Source organism: Halictus rubicundus, chromosome 4 (genome assembly GCF_050948215.1).
Source record: "Halictus rubicundus isolate RS-2024b chromosome 4, iyHalRubi1_principal, whole genome shotgun sequence".
Lineage (NCBI taxonomy): Eukaryota > Metazoa > Arthropoda > Insecta > Hymenoptera > Halictidae > Halictus > Halictus rubicundus.
Window position 1 is genome coordinate 2,613,963 of NC_135152.1, and position 19,121 is coordinate 2,633,083.

Consider the following 19,121-nt stretch of genomic DNA (forward strand, 5'->3'; position numbering starts at 1 on the left):
GCTTATATGGCAGCATTGCTCCGTTAAGGGCGTACTGAGTTAACCCTCGCATTTCTCAGTGCGCCAAAACCGAGAGTTTAGGAACAATACATTCCACTAGAACAACTGTAGATACTGTATTTTTATAAAGAATATATTGTGTTGTTATCAGATATATGAGAGTCTTTAATCTCGTATCCACATCCTTTTAAACTCCAGTGACTAGTATTCTTCCCACTACGATACACCTTTATCGCTCGAGGTGTGTCAGTAACTCTTTTGCGTCTTCACCTGATCGAGGATGTTCCAAAAGCTCGAATTGATCATAGATTAATCGCTAGACCGAGGACCTTTGTGCATTCATGGCTACAACAAGCTGGCGCAATTTAAAACAGTGATGAAGTTAAAGCAGTCTAAGAACGTATTAATTTCAGTTCATTAAGATCATTAAAGAAAAGAAGAAATTTCAACACTTGCAATTCCTGTGCTTCTTGCAATTGATCCAAACGATTTTTATTTTACACAAAGATCCGCACCCGTGTATTCGTACTTTTATTGCACGCGTATTCTTGCGTTCTGCGAATTGTCAGATGCAACGAGTGCGTGAAGATCTAGTCGATTCGATCGCTTGGATCCTCTCAACCTGAAACAGGCATTACTGTTACCATGTACAATGCTTCCTGGTGCATCAGAATTGCATTGAATTTTTATATAACGATTGCAAACGCCGTTGAGACTCCAACTGCGAGTTGTTCGAGCAGCCTTGAAGAAGCAGGTGTCATAATTCTGGACGCCGGCGGACGGTTTTAACGGGAAAAACGGCATTCGTTTGCCGAACAGTATTATTGTATATTCCTCGCAACGGTCCAATCACTTTTTCACCCGTCACGATTAATTAATAACCTTCGCGCGATTCATCTTCGAATCGACAGTGACAAATGGCCAGGAGGAATTATCGAGCGAAATGTCGTCGACGTTCAGAGTGAAACGCCGTCCAAAAGGATAATTTAAACGCGACTCGAATGGTTTCTGGCTGTCGTCAGGAACGAATCTGGATCTTCTTGAGAAATCAACGGCGATTCAGGAGGTATCGTTGACCGACGAGAATCCTCGAGGGTTTCTACGCTTAAGAAAATTCTACCGAAGTCGCGGCGTGCCACTCCGACCGAATTTTGACTCCGCGTGCACCGTAATTGGATAACAGCAAACCCGTGTCCGACAATGAGTCACGTGAACACCTTTCATAGCGGCCATTCAAAGATCCACCCGGAAAAGGCCGGAAATTATATGTCCGCTCGATCGAGCAACAAAAGTGAAACCGCGCTGCCGATCAGTGTCATTTTCAATGGCAACCAGGAATCTTGGTTTCCTTCCTCGTCTACGGCGAAACCGTTTAACCATGTTTGATCAACCACGTTGGAAACTATGTAATTCATATCGCCTTTTCATGGAACCCTTTTGCCACGAACTTTATCAAAACTAAATTAACAGCTTCTACACTTCTGGCAAGCGATTATACTTACACAGCAACTCATATTGTAGGCTGCTCCAAATTCTGTTCAGAACAATCACTAGCTAAATTTTGAATAATTCTACCAGTCCAAGCAATTGCAAGCTGTGATTATGGGTCTAATTAGATTATAAAGCTGAATTACTAGCTTCTAAGCCTCTGGTACAGTATTGCATCTATAATGCACAGCAGGCTCGATTGCAGGCTGCTTCAAATTCTGTTCAGAACAGTCACCAGCTAAATTTTTATTATTTCTACCAGTCCAAGCAATTGCAAGCTCTGATTATGGGTCTAATTAGATTATAAAACTGAATTACTAGCTTCTAAGCCTCTGGTACAGTATTGCATCTATAATGTACAGCAGGCTCGATTGCAGGCTGCTCCAAATTCTGTTCAGAACAATCACCAGCTAAATTTTTAATATTTCTACCAGTCCAAGCAATTGCAAGCTCTGATTATGGGTCTAATTAGATTATAAAGCTGAATTACTAGCTTCTAAGCCTCTGGTACAGTATTGCATCTATAATGCACAGCAGGCTCGATTGCAGGCTGCTTCAAATTCTGTTCAGAACAGTCACCAGCTAAATTTTTATTATTTCTACCAGTCCAAGCAATTGCAAGCTCTGATTATGGGTCTAATTAGATTATAAAACTGAATTACTAGCTTCTAAGCCTCTGGTACAGTATTGCGCCTATAATGTACAGCAGGCTCGATTGCAGGCTGCTTCAAATTGTGTTCAGAACAGTCACCAGCTAAATTTTTATTATTTCTACCAGTCCACGCAATTGCAAGCTCTGATTGTGGGTCTAATTAGATTATAAAACTGAAGTACTAGCTTCTAAGTCTCTGGTACAGTATTGCGCCTATAATGTACAGCAGGCTCGATTGCAGGCTGCTTCAAATACTGTTCAGAACCATCACCAGCTAAAGTTTTAATATTAGGGGTACCCATAAGTAATCAATTATTTTGAAATCTAAAACAAACTTTGGAGTAAGTTCAGGTTTTTATTTCTTAATTTATTATATAATCTCCATCATTATCAAGGACAGTTTGCCATCTTTCCTGCAAATTTTCAATCCACCTCTTATAGAAATCCAGGGTTCGTCAAACAAAATATGACTCAAGGTGCCTCCTTACATTTTCTACAGAAGCGAATGTTTTATTTCTTAAATAATGCTCCAGAGATCTGAAAAGATGACAGAGGGAGCAATATCCGGTGAGTACGGGGGGTGCGATAAAACTTCCCATCGTAATTCTTTGGTTTTTTCTTGAGTAAGTTTCGCTGTATGGGGCCGGGTATTGCCAATTTGCAGTATTACACCTTTTCTGTAGACTGAAGATGTCCTCTTTTTCAATCATTCTGAATACAGCCGTTGTAATTGCTGACAATACAACTCACAAGTAATTGTTTCTCCAGGTTTCAACAACTCAAAGTGAATTATGCCACGACAGTCCCACCAAGTGCACAGTAACTCCTTTCTAAGTGATAAGTTAGATTTAGGGGATGATATTGCGGTTTGATTTGCAGAAAGTCATTGCTTGGAACGCTTTATGTTATCATAAAGGATCCATTTTTCATCTCCGGTAACAATTCTGCTAAGAAATGGATCTCTACGAAATCTGGATAACAATGAAGTGCAAATTCATCGACGAATATTCTTGTTGGTATCAGATAATTGATGCGGTTCACATATTCCTTGCCTATATGCCTTTCCCATTTCGTGTAGATGCCTTTGTATAGTTGACCACGTGGACCCAAGGCTTCTCGATAATTCTTGTATACTGAATTTTGGATAAGCTTCCACTAGAGATTTTAGGGTGTCATTATCAAATTCAGCTGGTCGTCCACTTCGAGGCCTGTCAGAGAGATCATAATCACCAGCAGCAAACCTTCTGAACCAACGTTGACACTTGTTGACCTTCAATACATCTCCATAAACATCGCAAATTTTCTTTGTTGTTACCGTTGCATTAAATCCCGCATGAAAATGAAAAAGTATGCAATGACGAATATGATCCTCGGAAGGTACGGATGCCGCCATTTTATTACAAGGTTGTAAAAAAAATTATACTTTTTAGAATATTTTGAACACAGGACTGTCGCCAGTTAAACAGTCTGTGACAATTTTCGAAAATTCAGCTGGTACATACAAACGTATTTGTCGAAGCACGGCAGTTTCGAGAAACTGAAAAGGCACAGTGGCCATAACCGCGTCGAGGCAAGTAGAAATGCTTCTCGATAACGACTACGTTGGTACTAGCGTTTAGCATGCGTGAGAAAAGGTAGCATCCTGTCCAGCTTGGCGCTTACATAAGTCCTTAACTCGGCTTAGCGAAGTAAAGAGTCAACGTTCGAAGCAGCAGCGGCATAGAATGCGTTCCCTTCGGCCTGCCGTTCGTTCTGGCCGTTGCCGGTTCCCCGAGTCGTAATCCAGATGCTTGAATAGCCGATTGAAAGACAATACTCGGTTATAATAGAAGACGTGCGTGCACCGAAAGCCGATCGCTCCGTTCCGTACAGCAATCGAAGCTCGAACTGCGTAAACAAATCGCCTGCCGCCTCGGCTTTCTTTTTCCGGATACAAACGATCGCGTGAATCATACAGTTTTTACTGTTGGGGATTTCGAGAGTAAGCGGTATATTCTTCGAATTGTTTCCTCAACGTTGAAAAACACCGTGGATCTTCTCGCTCTTGATGAAACTAGCTGCAACGCTTGCGAAACCTTGGGGAAACAATTCCAAAAGAGGATAGCTTATACCCCGAAGGTCTGAATAGTGAAAACAGTATAATACCAGACCGCAGTGAGCCTCGAATCTCTCATTTTTGTAATCGCAGTTAATTAAGAGCTAGAGTCTTCGAGGACTACATGGGACAAATACAGTGAATTTTCGATATATGTCAACAACACGGGTCTTGTGTTTGCACTCTCAGGCGTCCGAGGCCTCTCGAGTGGGGATAATTCCGCGACGTTTATCATCCAGGCCTTGGCGACATATATAGAGAAATCACTGTATTGTGCTTGATATTATCGGAACCTTTAGACGAGGTCTTCATGATTTTTAATTAATTCAACGAGGTCCAGATTCGGACCGGTAGTCAGGGATCTGCTACGTCTTTTAGCACCTGCAACCCAAATCTGTATTGTTTAGTATCGCCAGCATTAAGATCGTTATCGCAAGGTACACACGTGCTCCAAGTAATTGCGTACGGTGACGAAAACCGTATATGTACAGCACTCGCGCGTCAATGAGCTAACAAGCACTGTTGACAGAGCGAGGACACGCTCCTGATATCGCGGGCACGTTATCACCGGCAACCCGGCGACTTCCTCGTCGACAACAGAAAAGTCGGCGAAACCTGTCTCGAGTGGTACAACAACGTGTCCCCAATCCTTAATGTTTCAACTTAAAATTCGATTCACGCCGTGAGCTCGCCCACAAAGAATTATATTTTTGAGTTTAGTACATTATTTAGAGCTCTTTTTAATAAACTAAAAAACTTTTTAGACACTTCGATAGTGCGGTAAAGTGTCTCTGTAATTGCAGAAGGATAGATTCAATACATTGTTTAAAATAAATTCACGAATATTGAATTTTCAGTAAATCGGGCTCTATAGAAAATACGTTTTCTTGAGAAGGTAATGAAAACTTACAGGGCTCGGAGGACACTATTTTGAGGAGTTTGTTAAAAACAATATCACCGTCGGAAATTTTGGAAATTACCGAACAGCCCTCGTACAAGAAGTCCAACAGGTTTACTAGCGATTACGAATCGACCTGGAATGACTGGGAATGGTTGCGACCACCGGAAACCGAAACGAGTAAGCATGGGAAGTTCCGTTTTATCGGACGCGGGCCCCCCGTAGCGTCGCGTCGTGAACGATCCACCGTTTTCGACTCGAGATCGTTCGAACTTAAACGTGACGAGAATAAAATCGCAAAAGGATAGAGTAATTGGTTTTTGGGAACCGTGTGTATAATTTTCTCATAGAAGAACGGATCAAAATTGGTACCGCCACTATTTATTCCATTAAAATCGTAAGTAGAAGTTTGAGAGATTCTGGAACGCCAGTACCATGGGGACACTTTCGAAAGGAGACGCCAAGCGTTCCTTTTCGTAAAAGTTCCGAACCGTTTTAATCAGCGGCTTTGTGCAAGAGTTTTCGATTGTCGATCGAGTCGCGTACCGCCAGCTACCGGCCAAATAGGCAGAGTCGCGTTGTGGCAAAGGCTGGAGAGGGGCAGTTTAGATAGCGCATTGCTCGTTTCTCGTTCTATGCAGGTCCGCGGCGTTTGTCGTTCACCGGGAGTTGACGATCGCGCACGAAGTCGCCGCGACGCTGCGCGCCGCGTTCACCTGCGCTCCGCAAACAGCGAACTGCAAAGTTTAAAGGACACACGGGCCTCGATTAAAATCGTCCTTCCTAATTCCGTGGAGCACGGTCAGCTATTCAGGGACGCGCGAATGTCACCTGACTGGCCATGGGACAGTCTTTTGGCCGAGTGAGTATCCTGCCGCGAAATCCAAAGGATCGATCGGACCGATCCCTTGGCTTCGATCGTCGAGGATCGCGCGAGTGGCGAAGCCGGCGTAACGGTGATCGTGGGAATGATCGATGCTCTCGCGGTGACGCTGCCGATCGGAGTCGTCGAGGCAATTCGATCCACGATTCGTTCAGTTCAATTCGAACACGGCCATATGCTGTTTCACGATTGTACCTGCTGCACGTAACAGGTGTTCTATCCGGTCGAAGGACGACGCGTCGCGAAACACGGAAGAAAAAAGAGCGCGAAGATTCCGTTTGTCTCTCGGTTCGCTTCTCCAAGTGCGTGCACCAATTCTTCCGTTCTTTTTTTGTTTTTACTTTTTCGCCGAGCGGTTAGAGCGCGAGGAAAACACGAGTGTCTTATGGTTTTATGGCGCATCAACGTGGCTCATTTTTCGTGCCCCTATCGCGCGACAGGTGCGCGAGTGACATCAGCCGTTTCCACGGTCACTATGTTGCTCGAACAGTATACGGAGAAATTTTAAATTCGGTTTAGCTGCTGCCCTTTGCGCTCGGACGATGACTCAATTTTGACGAAATTCAGTGCTCTATAAATTGCTAAAAATTCGACTGTTGCGTGAGAAAACAGTTTTACGTGCATAAACGGGATTACGTAGAATGAAAGTGTTCTTGAAAGAAACGCCTTGATTGCGGAATTGAAATAGCGTCGATTGCAAACGGTTAAATGGTGCACTTTACACAATTGATAATCGTATCGAGAACAGTTCTTTCGCAGCAAAATGGTGCCGCGAACTTTTTATCGTGAGCCGTAGCCATGGACACTCGGGCGACCTTAAACGGCGCTGGACGTGGTAATTAAACGTCGCAGAGATCAAAGTTTAACACTTCGAGAGTGCCTTTGTAAACGCATTTTCGCGTTGAAGCGCAAAGTGTACCAAGCGCGATTAGGATCGGCCAAATAGAAGAAGGTTGAAAGAGCAATTTCAGTATCGTACATCTTAACTTCTCAAATTTGATTTCGTTAAATGAATTACTTGCATGGACTGCGCGAGCTTCCCGTTTCCAAGCTGCCCTCTTTCGGCTCGATAAAAATTTCCAGTTGAAAACGTTGAGCGAAGTATACGGCAGCATAATCGTTGATTGCACGCGAGCTTTTTGCCGTCGCGCGTTTCCACGAAACGGAAGATAGTTTGTAGACTCTGGCGAAGACGTGTGCCGTCGCGGAAAACTCGATCGGCATTCCCTGTGATCACCGACTATGTCGGAAACGATCCAAGAAACGGATTCAGCTTTTCAGAGAGAATATATGAATTTTTGAAAGATAGATCCGATATATCTATCGAGACGGCCACACTGTTCGCGTGAGCGCACCGATAGTAACCTTGAGCGTACCGTGGGTTTCCAGTGAATGGTGCACGATGACTTTCTTGGCCCGTGGGGCCGAATTGTCATCATCGTGGTGGTCGCGCTGTCGGTCGTCGCAGGATTGCTGGTGATCGCGTGCTTTCTCACCCCAGGATGTCTTGGCTACGAGTGCATCAGGAAACGCAGTAAGCTGCAATCTTCTTACCGCGTGAATCCATTCGACGCAATGCTCGCTTTACGAGCTAATTCAATTGCCCCTGCGCTTCGACTCTTAAAATTCCGTTCACACGGACGGCACAGCGGTCGGGATCCGTGAAAAACGCGAAGCTACATTCGCATCGGGTTTTAGTAACACGCGATTTACTATAACGAGAACGTTTCTGCAAACTTTTTAAGTCTGCAGACTGATTAGTGATCCGCCGGGTAGCCTTGAAGTTCTTGAGTCATCGAGTAGTTTATCTGGATTTCAGCGATCGCATTCGTGCGATATTCATCGTGAATCACTGTGAGCCATAAAAAGAGAACAACGGGGCTTCGAGAAGGGATATTTTTTGGAAGCGTAATTAAATTTATGGTAAATCCTATTAGTAGAAAAGTTCGCGGAAATGTTAATAGAAAACGCGACCGTTCCGAGATCTAATTGAAACACCATTTTCAAAACACAAGTCAAGCGTGCATGCGAGACTCCGCGGCTACAATCGCATTGATTCGCAACGATCCGGACACCGGTGTGCAACGGCTTAGCCGAAGAGTACGCCCATACTCGGACAATTTCCTGAAACGGCGAACGATAAGTGGGACGGCAGAGGTGTTTCGCATGCCGGCCAATTAATCCGTCGGGCTGTAATGAAATTCTCACGGCGCGGCGTGCGAGGGCGCGCTTACGTGCGATTAACGTTCCGTGCGACGATGACAACGTGCAAACACTATTGTTTTACAACAAAAGAGACCGAAACAGCGAGCAACGTGGATGACCCTGCCTCTCATCATCATCCGATCGACGTTCTTGCAGCTTGTATCGCGGCGTGAACGCTATCGCTGCGACGTAAACGGGCCTTGTACCGCTGTCTATTAAGCGTGTAATTGCTACCTAGAAAATCGCGAGACCAAGCGCACGGGCGTGTTTGAACGCGCGCGGAAATCCGCCGACGCGTTTCATTGGCCGCGGCGAAGCTTGAGCAAGCCTGACGCGAGTCCTTTGTTGTGAATTAATCGCGGAGGCGTCCGTCACCTAACCGCGACCAACAGTTATTTATCTTCCCGACACGTTTGCGAGCTTCGTTTGCGCGCAGCGCGTGCCGGAAGAAAGAATCGCGAGTTTGCTTCGCTTTCGATAGGTTTGCCGGGCCCCGGTCCTTTGACGAGCTCACTCGACAGAGCGGATCCCTGTGATTAGTATGATCACTCGCGGTAGAGGATCCCTGAACCGAGCTTACGTAAAATGACAAGAGGCAGCTGGATTAGCTCCGAAGAGCTCTCGGTGCATGCTGGTCGTTGAAAGGCCTCCGCGAGTATGACACGCTCGTGATCCTGATCGCGACGGATCCTTCGTGTCCCGGCCCGGTCGTCCTCTCCCAGGGTCACTTGTGGTGCTAATTGAGTATGAAATGCTAATTAGTTCTCGTCTAGATTAAACTGGTCCTTTGGCTATTTCAGTACGTCTATGGCAGGAATTGCAGCGTAATCTTCTTTAGGGTAACAGCTGACCTATGAACGGGATACGGAACAGCTTAGGAGCTTAGGAGATAGTTCAGAGGCGGTGGAACAATATGGAAAGATAGCCCCATATTCCACATTGTCTCTATAGCCCCTAGAAACTCGGTTCCCGGTTTTGTCGCTCGGTGGAATAAGTAGGATCTCCGTGCAAAATGTGATTGCAAGAAACAGGAGCCGCATAGACACTTATTTCTTCTCTTAATAATTCTAACGAGTAGATTTCCGAAATTGGGATTCCTCCGTGGTGAATCGCGGTGCCGCGTGTCCACAAGGCTCGCTCGCACATGACGCCATTGTTCGCGGATTTATATTTATACGATACGCACGCGCGCGCGCGCGCGAGCCGCGTTTTCTTCGTTTCCTCCGCGATGTTACGCAATTAGGTATGTCATCCCGCAAACAAGCCACACACGGCTTTCCGATAGCACCGCCGTGCCGCGGAAGGAAACGCCCATCCTGACCACACAAAGGATCTCGCGAATCCGACAAGCAAACGCTTAGACTTTGCTTATCGCTGCCCTGCGACCGCGTATCGCCTATGAACCTTACTATAGCTACTGATACTGATACACAATTGTCACTGCAGATCAATTAATCAACCCTTCCAAACAGGGTCAAAATTATCGTTCGATCACTCAAGTCAGTTATCCGAAGCCGGTTGCAATTGGCCCTTTCAATTTTAAAACAGTATTCGAAACTTTGTTGCATCAGGAATAATGGAAGAACAAACGGATTTGGAACCACGTGTCCCGAAATGCGTACTTGTCGAAAAGGTTCCGATCAATATACAGTGTGTCCCACGAGCTCTGTCCACTTGAATATCTTGGTTGTTTCAACAACACGAGAAAATATTACCTACAGAAGTTTTAGGGCTTAAGAAACTGCATAATATGGTATAAATGATATTCTTGCAAGTGATGGCGTAGAGAAGGTCACCTTTGTTTTTTTCAATGGAATATCCAATTTTTTATGCTCGATTTCCATAGATTGGCGTATTCTGAGTACAAAAGTACTACAGTGTATTTGTCCTAAATCTTACCGTTGCTGAGATATTTGACTGTGTTCATTCTATTACTTTCATTATGGAACGTATTCAAGGATATGCTCACTACGTCAAATATAAACATTGGTAGGCTTTCGACGTCTCTCGGTGTCAGTCAATTTCTCAGTTAGTGAACATAAGATAGTCAATATGAAATTTTCATTCGAAGGACAATTAGAGATGCTTCTAATTGATGGAAAAACTAAGAGAAACGCAATTGCGGCTCGAAATTTGTACGGTGAAAGATATCCAAACCGCATATGCCCCTCACACAAGATTTTTGAAAGATTGTGTAAAAAGTTAAAAGAAACTGGAAATCTTACTGTTCGTAAGATGAATTGAGAAAGGCCTGTATGCAGTGATGAAGAATGTTGTTGCGATGGTACATTATAATCTTCATATCAGTGTACGTCAGATTCAGCTGATGAATCTGAAGTCAGCAAAAGTAGTGCATCACGAATCCTCACTCGTCACAAATATCATCCGTACCACATTAGCCTTCACCAGAAATTATGTAACATGGATTATGTAAATCGTGTTAGATTTTGTGGATGGGCTCAAGAGCAGCTAAAAATCAATCCACTTTTTTTCACTTGAATACTATTTACCGATGAGGCTACTTTTACCAGCACTGGGCGTGTTAATTTACATAACACGCATTATTGGTCAGTACAAAATACTCACTGGCTACGAGAAATTGATCATCAAAGACGCTGGTCCATTAATGTGTGGTGTGGAATCATAGGGCAACAAATAATTGGGCCTTATTTCATTGACGGAACTTTTACTGGTCAAAAATATGATGCGTACTTAAGAAATACATTACCAAATTGATTAGAAAACGTGCCATTAAGCGTTCGTGAGACAATGTGATATCAGCACGATGGACGTCCAACACACTACGCTCGAAGGGTGAGAAGTATACTTAATGAAATATTCCAAAATCGATGGATAGAACGCGGTGGCACTATTTGCTGGCCAACACGAAGTCCAGATTGAACACCTCTAGATTTTTTTCTTGTGGGCAACATTGAAAAATATTGTGTATCGAGATGCACCAACAACTCCGGAAGATATGAAGCAACGAATTATCGCCGCGTGTGCTACAATAGACGCTCCAACAATAAGACGTGTAAGAGACGCAACAGTTCAAAGACTACAACGTTGCATCGCTGCAGATGGCCGACATTTCGAACATTCTTCATGAAAACAGTGAAATATCTTAGCAACGGTAAGTTTTAGGACAAATACACTCGAGTACTTTTAGACTCAAATACGCCAATCTATCGAAATCGAGCATAAAAAATTGGACATTCCATTTAAAAAAACAAAGGTGACCTTCTCTACGCCTCCACTTGCAAGAATATCATTTATACCATATTATTTTATTTCTTAAACCCTACAACGTCTGTAAATAACATTTTCTCGTATTCTTTGTATTGTGAAATAACCAAGATATTCAAGTGGACAGAGCTCGTGGGACACACTGTATACCGAATCCTGGCGGTATCGAATTTTTCCACGATGTTGCTCTAATCTCGAAGAATTAACGAGGCATATACGATCGACGCGACCGTCGCAGCGTAACGGATTAGCCGTCGTTAAAACCCGTCGATGGCAGATGTTCAATAATCGCATCGCCCTAGAAAATTAGGAGCCAGCACCGTTCGTACGAAGTAATTAGCGGCCGGGATGGATCTTGAGAGAGGACGGCCGTCGTCCGGCTGTTTCGAGATTGCATAATCGAACGTACGAAGAATTTCTTGCAGAGAGAGATGCAAAAAGCGCGCCGTTGCGTGTCAAGAACAGACCGAATGAAAACGTGAAGCTGAACGATGTCAGCTACAGGTCATGGAGATTGGGTAGCCTCTACGAAGACAGCGGCAACGGTACTGTGTCATTATAGCTATGCGCATACGAGCTACTTGTCTTTGCACCACGCGATACCTACCGCGGCTATGAATTCGAAACAGGGAATTAGAATTTACAACTTCGGCCACGGCTTACGACTGTTGTATCAGGTCGTCCGTAAGTTAGCGCCGTGGACACGTTTATATTAAGTCATCGGACACGTCGTTTCGTTTACTGACGACACTTAAACGCACGGTAATAAATAGACAGCGGATCTTTAATCAAAATAGACATTTTCTACCTAAATTGCAACAAACAGGAACGAGATAGAAATTTATTTTCTTTCCTAATGTATTTGATAGGTTGAAAATAATATAACAGTATATTTCAATTTTTCTAATGTTCTTACCGTTTTAAATTACACCGACTCATTTTGGTCATAAATGCATAAAATCCGCTGTCTAGTAATAATACTTGCATTTATCTTCAATCGATGACGCGTTCACAATCGTTTTCCGTAGCATCTTTGTGTCTGTCAAAGGTTGATACTAACACTGAACATGTAAAATTATTAAAATGGCAACATTAGATTTATTGAGATTGTGCAACAATACATAACAAATCCTTGGAGAAGGAAATTCCATTATTTTTCATTAATGAGTTTATATAATTTCAATACTTGGAAAATGTAAAACCGACCATTTGACCTTGGTAGGATCAGTGTTAGAAGTCTTTCGTATTATTTAGACATTTCAATCGTTGAAAATCAAACAAATCGCTTGTAGTTTCTTTCAAAAGCGGTTGATCTCTTCGAAGTAATTTGCTAATTATTGACATTTGAGCAGGTACGATCACCGAGCATGCGACAGGAGACGAAGGAACGTCCTGGAACCCTAACAACGGCCAGTACGAAGGCACGAACGCCTCGTCCACCCTGGTAATTGTCTTCCGTCCAATTTTTAACAGCGTCGAGACACTGTATTAATCCGTTCTTTGTTGATCGGCGCGTTGCAGAACTTGGTGCAGAAGGATAAGCAAAAGCCGGAGAAGAAACAAAGGGAATTCCCGACGGAATTGACAATGAGCCTGCAGTACCTGCCGCCGTTGGACGAGGCTATTACAGGGAAGCTCGTCATCGGTATCGAGGTATTAAAAGGTCCCCTTTCATCCTACCCCTCGACAAAAATTCTCTTTTTCTCCGTAACGAGTATACTCGCCATGAATTATTAAAATCAGTGGAAAAATGTCCGGGAAAATCGGCGCGCTAAAGGCTCTTCCTTGAACTTCATTCAAATCCGTTCAAACGTTCATAACGTTATTAAAAAATACACCGTTGTGCTTGGAAGAGTCTGCAGAATTGTTCTACGTAAGAACCGTTCGTGTATCTCTCACGGTTAAAGCAGGACAAATACGCGAGCACGCGAGACGCGCGGAAATCGTTTCGAGAAACTCGTCGAGGCTGCCGAGTATAGTAATTAGTAAATTGATGGGTTAAAATATTGCACAGGCATTGTCCGGGCTTCCTCCAAAGCAGTACAACTGCACGCTGGAGCCGTTCGTCGCGTTGACCATCATGAAGCAGTCCTGGAGCCACCGGAAACGGCAAAAACTGCACAGTTTTCGCACTCGCGGCGTCCGGCACACGGCCAGCCCGATTTTTAAGGAGACGTTCGTGGTCGCGAACGTAAAGCCGCACGAGCTTAAGGTAGATACAACCATTTTATTGTTTTCTTTATCTCGCCGTTGTCCCGTTTCAGCGTCGCGTTTAATTCAAGGTTACGGAACACGTCACGCTGCTTCGCCATAACTCGAAACGCATCCACGACATTCGCTCTTGTGCATACACGATACCGCCAGTCGGCGTTGCGCCGCGGAAAACGCTCGCGCGGACATATTTAACGACAGGAAAGACAAATAACCGATAGTAAGTCAAATTTGAAGGAAAAAGCCGGATGCCGCTTATCGGGAAAACGAGTCCGCTAACGAGCAAGCGACGATACCCGCATGTGCACATATGCAAATACATTTTGCGCAATTATGCTCGCCCGTTTCGTCACGCGGTTACGAAAAACGTGACGTGGCTTTTCCTTTCCTCGTGTTCCTCGCGCTTTTCCCTTTCGGTAATGCGACTTCGTACTGCGCAATTGTTGCCTGCGTCCTTTTTGCAAGAAACCTGACAGCTCAATGGGCAGATTTAAATTTTAGTTCTAATGTTATGCGTAGGACGCACGAGGAAAAGCTAATAGAGAACTTGGGGATTATAATCCTTCTTTAATTTATATTATTGTTCTCTGAATTTTTCTTCAACCTTATAATTACTAATTTAAGGTTCTAAAAATCCCCATGATTGTAAAAATCCCCGAAGTTCTAAAAACTCCAAGGATTTAGAAACCTCCAGGGATCTAAAAACCACCGAGGATCTAAAAGACCCCAAAGATCTAAAAAACCCCAAGGATCTGAAGACCCTCAAGATTCATAAAAGCTTCCAAAGATCTAAAAGCCCCCAAGGATTTAAAAGCTCCAAAAGATCTTAAAGCTCCCAAAGATCTGAAGAACTCCAAGGATCTAAAAGCTCCCAAAGATCTAAAAACCTCCAAGGATCTAAAAGCCCCCAAAGATCTAAAAGCCCCCTAGGATCTAAAAGCCCCAAAGGATCTGAAGACCCCCAAGATTCTAAAAGCCCCGTAGGATCTAAAAGTCCCCAAGGATTTGAAGACCCCAAATATCTAAAAGCCTCCAAGGATCTAAAAGCCCCCTACGATCTAAAAGGCCCCTAGGATCTAAAAGCCCCCAAGGATCTAAAAGCCCCGAAAGATCTAAAAGCCCCCTAGGATCTAAAAGCCCACTAGGACCTAAAAGACCCCTAGGATCTAAAAGCCCCCAAGGATCTAAAAGCCCCCAAGGATTTGAAAACCCCTGAAGATCTAAAATTCCACGAATTTTCAATTGATCGGAGAGCTGAAAAAATCTGCTGACTTGATGCTCTATTTTGCAGGACTGGATGCTTGATATCGCGGCGTTCGATCACGACAGGTACGCCAACGACACGGAACTGTGTTCCCTGAAGGTGTCCGTGAAGGAAGTGAGGCACATCCTGCAGAGCCCAGAGATCCACATGTTCAATTTCAGAATGAAGCCATCCAGCTTGGTAAGCCCGATAGACATTCTCGCTTTTGCCAATTGGATTGAAGTAACACCGTGTCGTCTTCCAGGAATTCGGAAACGTTCTACTAGGTATAATTTACTTACCGACTGCACAGAGACTGACTATAAATGTAATGAAACTGCGGGACGTCAAGTTCACGCCTGCGGTGCCCAATTTAAACCACTTCAGTAAGACACTATCGCGCACGCTATTCGCGACGACACAAATTAGATAATCGAACATGTGTTTTCACTTTCTCGGATCGTTTCAGATCCTTACGTCAAAGTGTTGATGCTGAACGGAAGGACAGGCCAGAAAATGAAGCGGAGGAAGACAAAATTTGTTTGTGCGACCTCGCAGCCGGAATTCAACGAGACTTTGACATTCGACGTGACGTATAATCAGTTGGACATCGTGCAATTTCTGGTGATACTGTGCAGCAAGGTAACGAACGGGATAATTAAAACAATTAACGCGTTAAGTGCCGCGTGTGCCATCGGTGACACATGGTAAACTTGTCAATCAGGTGTACAAATACGCGTTCGAAACATATATTTTATCATAAGTGCACGACTGCGAAAAACACACGAGCACCAACAGAAAGAGGATAACACATGATCTGAAAATTGCTATGTACAAAATAATTATCGATCAATCTTCAATGTAAAGCGTCAACTAGGGTAAGGGACCCGATTATTGTGGAGGTACCAATTACTGTGCCTGTATTAATTATACTTATTTTTAAAACATAACGAATATTAATAAGGAGATATATAAGATATATATTAACTGATTTTAATGAAAAGATTTAATATCTCTTTTTTAATATTCATTGTGCATTAGAAGCAAAGTATAATTAATATAGGTACAGTAATTGGGTCCCTTACCCTAGCCTTAACGAAGTTGAGGTAAAAACGAGTACTCATGCTAACAGAATTCCATAAATGTTCCAGTCTGTGACTGCCGAAGCTCCTGCGTGCGTGATGGAGCACCAAAGCGACAGCGAAGACTCGGTTTCTTCGGTGCACAGGCCCAAAGACGTCTCAATCGGCAAAGTAGCCCTCGGAAAAGGGGTCAGAGGCTCAACAGAAAGGTTGCACTGGTTCTCCGTGCTCCAGAATCCGCGAAAACTCGTAACCGTGTGGCATACATTGAAGTAACAACAATGTTTCGTAACTAATCAAGCTCCGTTGTGATCGAACTTACAAACAGTTAACTTATGAATGCAATAGCTAATGTTATAGACTAATCCACGACCTCAGAGGTCCTGACGACTTTCGTATACGAGATGTTTTTCAAATACCACTGTCGGTATTCGACGTGCACGGATATATACCTGGAGCGCTTTTGTTATTGGGACACTACGGTTGCCCGACAAATCTGTTTGCCCTCAAGGGCCTAACAATAATACCTGCGCGACAGGTAAAAAACTGTCCTCGATTATGTGCCTTTGTCCTCTCGCAAAGGACTGCAAACGAGAAGGCAAGGAATGCCGTGACCGGAAAGGATCATTGCACAATGCAGAAAATAAAAATGTAGATCCGAGCGATAGCGTTAGGGTGTTCTACCTCGAACATCTCCGAATTTTTGTCTTGTAATACTGTAATTTATCGATACGCTCGATCGCAACCAAAGATTGTAGATCTTATAATTATATTTATCTTCGTTCACGTGTACAATATTATTTAATGCGTAACAGAGCTAGGAAATATATTTGTGTTCATACGCGGTGGAAATATATTTGCGTTCACACTTGCTGCGCGTTCCTCCTGTATGTCGTGTGCGTTCTCCAATTAGTAAACGAATATCGAGTAGCTCCCGGTCGTTATTCTAAAAAATGTATCACAAAAGTTGTTCATGTTTTATTCATGCAACCACGGAGGAAATACATTTGTGTTCATATTTATTGCTCGTTCTTTATGTACGTCGTGTGTGTTCTCCAATTAACAAAACAGCATGGAGTAGTTCCCAATTGTCGTTTCAACAAATGTACAACGAAAGAATGAATAAATTTTATAACATGCTGATTATGGTTGGTCAATGTAAATAAAGTCTCATTTTTTTAAAGCAGGTACCTACTGTTATTTTATAACGTTTGTATGTGCTCAATAAAAAGACTTGTTCTCACATTGAAGCTACTTGATTTTATTAGGAGGACCCATAAGTAATCAATTATTTTGAAATCTAAAACAAACTTTGTAGTAAATTCAAGTTTTTGTTTCTTAATTTATTATATAATCTCCATCATTAACAAGGACAGTTTGCCATCTTTCCTGCAAAATATGACTCAAGGTGCCTCCTTACATCTTCTACAAAAGTGAATGTTTTATTCCTTAAATAATGCTCCAGAGATCTAAAAAGATGACAGTCAGAGTGTGCAATATCCGGTGAGTAGGGGGGGTGCGGTAAAACTTCCCATTGCAATTCTTTGATTTTTTCTGAGTGAGTTTCGCCGTATGGGGCCGGGCATTGTCAATTTGCATTGTCTCTTTTTCAATAGTTCTGAATACAGCCGTTGTAATTGCTAACAATACAACTCAGCAGTAACTGTTTCTCCAGGTTTTAACAACTCAAAACGAATTATGCCACGACAGTCCCACCAAATGCACAATAACACCTTTCTAAGTAATAAGCTAGGTTTAGGGGTTGATATTGCGGTTTGATTTGCAGAAAGTCATTGCTTGGAACGCTTTATGTTATCACAAAGAATCCATTTTTCATCTCCGGTAACGATTCTGCTAAGAAATGGATCTCTACGAAATCTGGATAGCAATGAAGTGCAAACTGATCGACGAATATTCTTGTTGGTCTCAGATAATTGATGCGGTACCTATATTTCTTGCCTATATGGCTTTCCCATTTCGTGAAGGTGACTTCTTATAGTTGACCATGTTCACCCAAGGCTTCTCGGTAATTCTTGTATACTTAATTTTGGATCAGCTTCCAGTAGAGATTTTAGGGTGTCATTATCAAATTCAACTGGTCGTCCACTTCGAGGCCTGTCAGAGAGATCATAATCACCAGCAGCAAACCTTCTGAACCAACGTTGACACTTGTTGACCTTCAATACATCTCCATAAACATCGCAAATTTTCTTTGTTGTTACCGTTGCATTAAATCCCGCAGGAAAATGAAAAAGTATGCAATGACGAATATGATCCTCGCAAGGTACGGACGCGGCCATTTTATTACAGGGTTGTAAAAAGCAATTATACTTTTCAGAATATTTAGAGGACAGGCTACTTTACCGAAAACTGTAAAAGAACGTGTTTCCTCTTCAACGATCGGTACAGAACTAAAGGCAAAACAAATTCTTTGCAAATAATTGATTACATTTTGCATCATAGTCAATTGTATTCAGAGAATGACGTTATTTATTAAAATACGACGAATTTATACGCACCGCGGTGTGTTGAATCGCGATGCGGAAGAAATCGCGGTTTGAATTTTGGCGCGTCCAGGTGCAGCGCCGGCGAGGTTCCCGTGACATGCGCGGAGGGCAGCAGTTTCGCTCGGTCTCGTAGCAACGTCTCCGGAGAGGTGGCCCGGCCAGCTCGCGAGCTTCAGTCTGTTTTGTGACTCGTGAGTGTGTTGTGTTCGTCCTCGTCGTGTTCAGTTTATTCGGTTATCCTTTTTCGTTCCGCCGCGCGAGTTTTCTAGAGTTGCCGAGAACCAAAAGGAAGTGTACCGGAGTGCAGCGGGACATCGTCGCGAGTCCACGTCGGAAACGGTGAGTAGTCGATTTCGTTCGATTTGGTACGAAACGGTCCTGGAACGGTTTGCGGAGAGTGGTGCGTCGCGAGCTGGAAAATGTAACCTCCAAAGGCGCTCGAGGTCCTTCCACGTACAACGGACCTCCTCTCTATCTCTCTTTCTCTCTCTCTCTCTCTGTCTCTCACTCGTGCTCTGTTCTCCATCTCTCCCACCCTGGTTTATGTATCGTGTCCCGATGTTATCGATATTTTCGCCTGATTGTTCCTCGAATATAGAGCACAGCCGGTG

General features: G+C 43.5%; 2 protein-coding genes across 11 annotated transcripts in view; both read left to right on the forward strand.

The window, feature by feature from the left end:
- The first annotated feature begins 5,854 nt into the window (after window positions 1-5,854).
- Window positions 5,855-17,146, forward strand: Syt20 (synaptotagmin 20). Of its 4 annotated transcripts, none has more exons than XM_076786271.1 (10): window positions 5,855-5,995; window positions 7,406-7,550; window positions 11,881-12,012; window positions 12,820-12,911; window positions 12,989-13,120; window positions 13,482-13,679; window positions 14,970-15,122; window positions 15,187-15,307; window positions 15,391-15,563; window positions 16,073-17,146. In XM_076786271.1, exons 2-10 carry the CDS (start codon window positions 7,409-7,411, stop codon window positions 16,277-16,279), a joined length of 1,350 nt encoding a protein of 449 aa, XP_076642386.1. In that variant the 5' UTR covers window positions 5,855-5,995; window positions 7,406-7,408; the 3' UTR covers window positions 16,280-17,146. The 4 variants fall into 4 exon arrangements, with proteins under 4 accessions (XP_076642386.1, XP_076642389.1, XP_076642387.1 ...); XM_076786274.1 differs by having other exon boundaries at window positions 11,893-12,012; XM_076786272.1 differs by lacking the exon at window positions 5,855-5,995 and adding an exon at window positions 6,119-6,318.
- Window positions 17,147-18,680: 1,534 nt separating this feature from the next.
- Wdr62 (WD repeat domain 62) overlaps window positions 18,681-19,121 on the forward strand; it is a 166,436-nt gene continuing 165,995 nt past the window's right edge. For all 7 annotated transcript variants that reach the window (XM_076786276.1, XM_076786275.1, XM_076786280.1 and 4 more), the window contains exon 1: window positions 18,681-18,849. The gene's annotated coding sequence lies outside the window, so the exon portion shown is untranslated. The remainder of the gene's footprint in view (window positions 18,850-19,121) is intronic.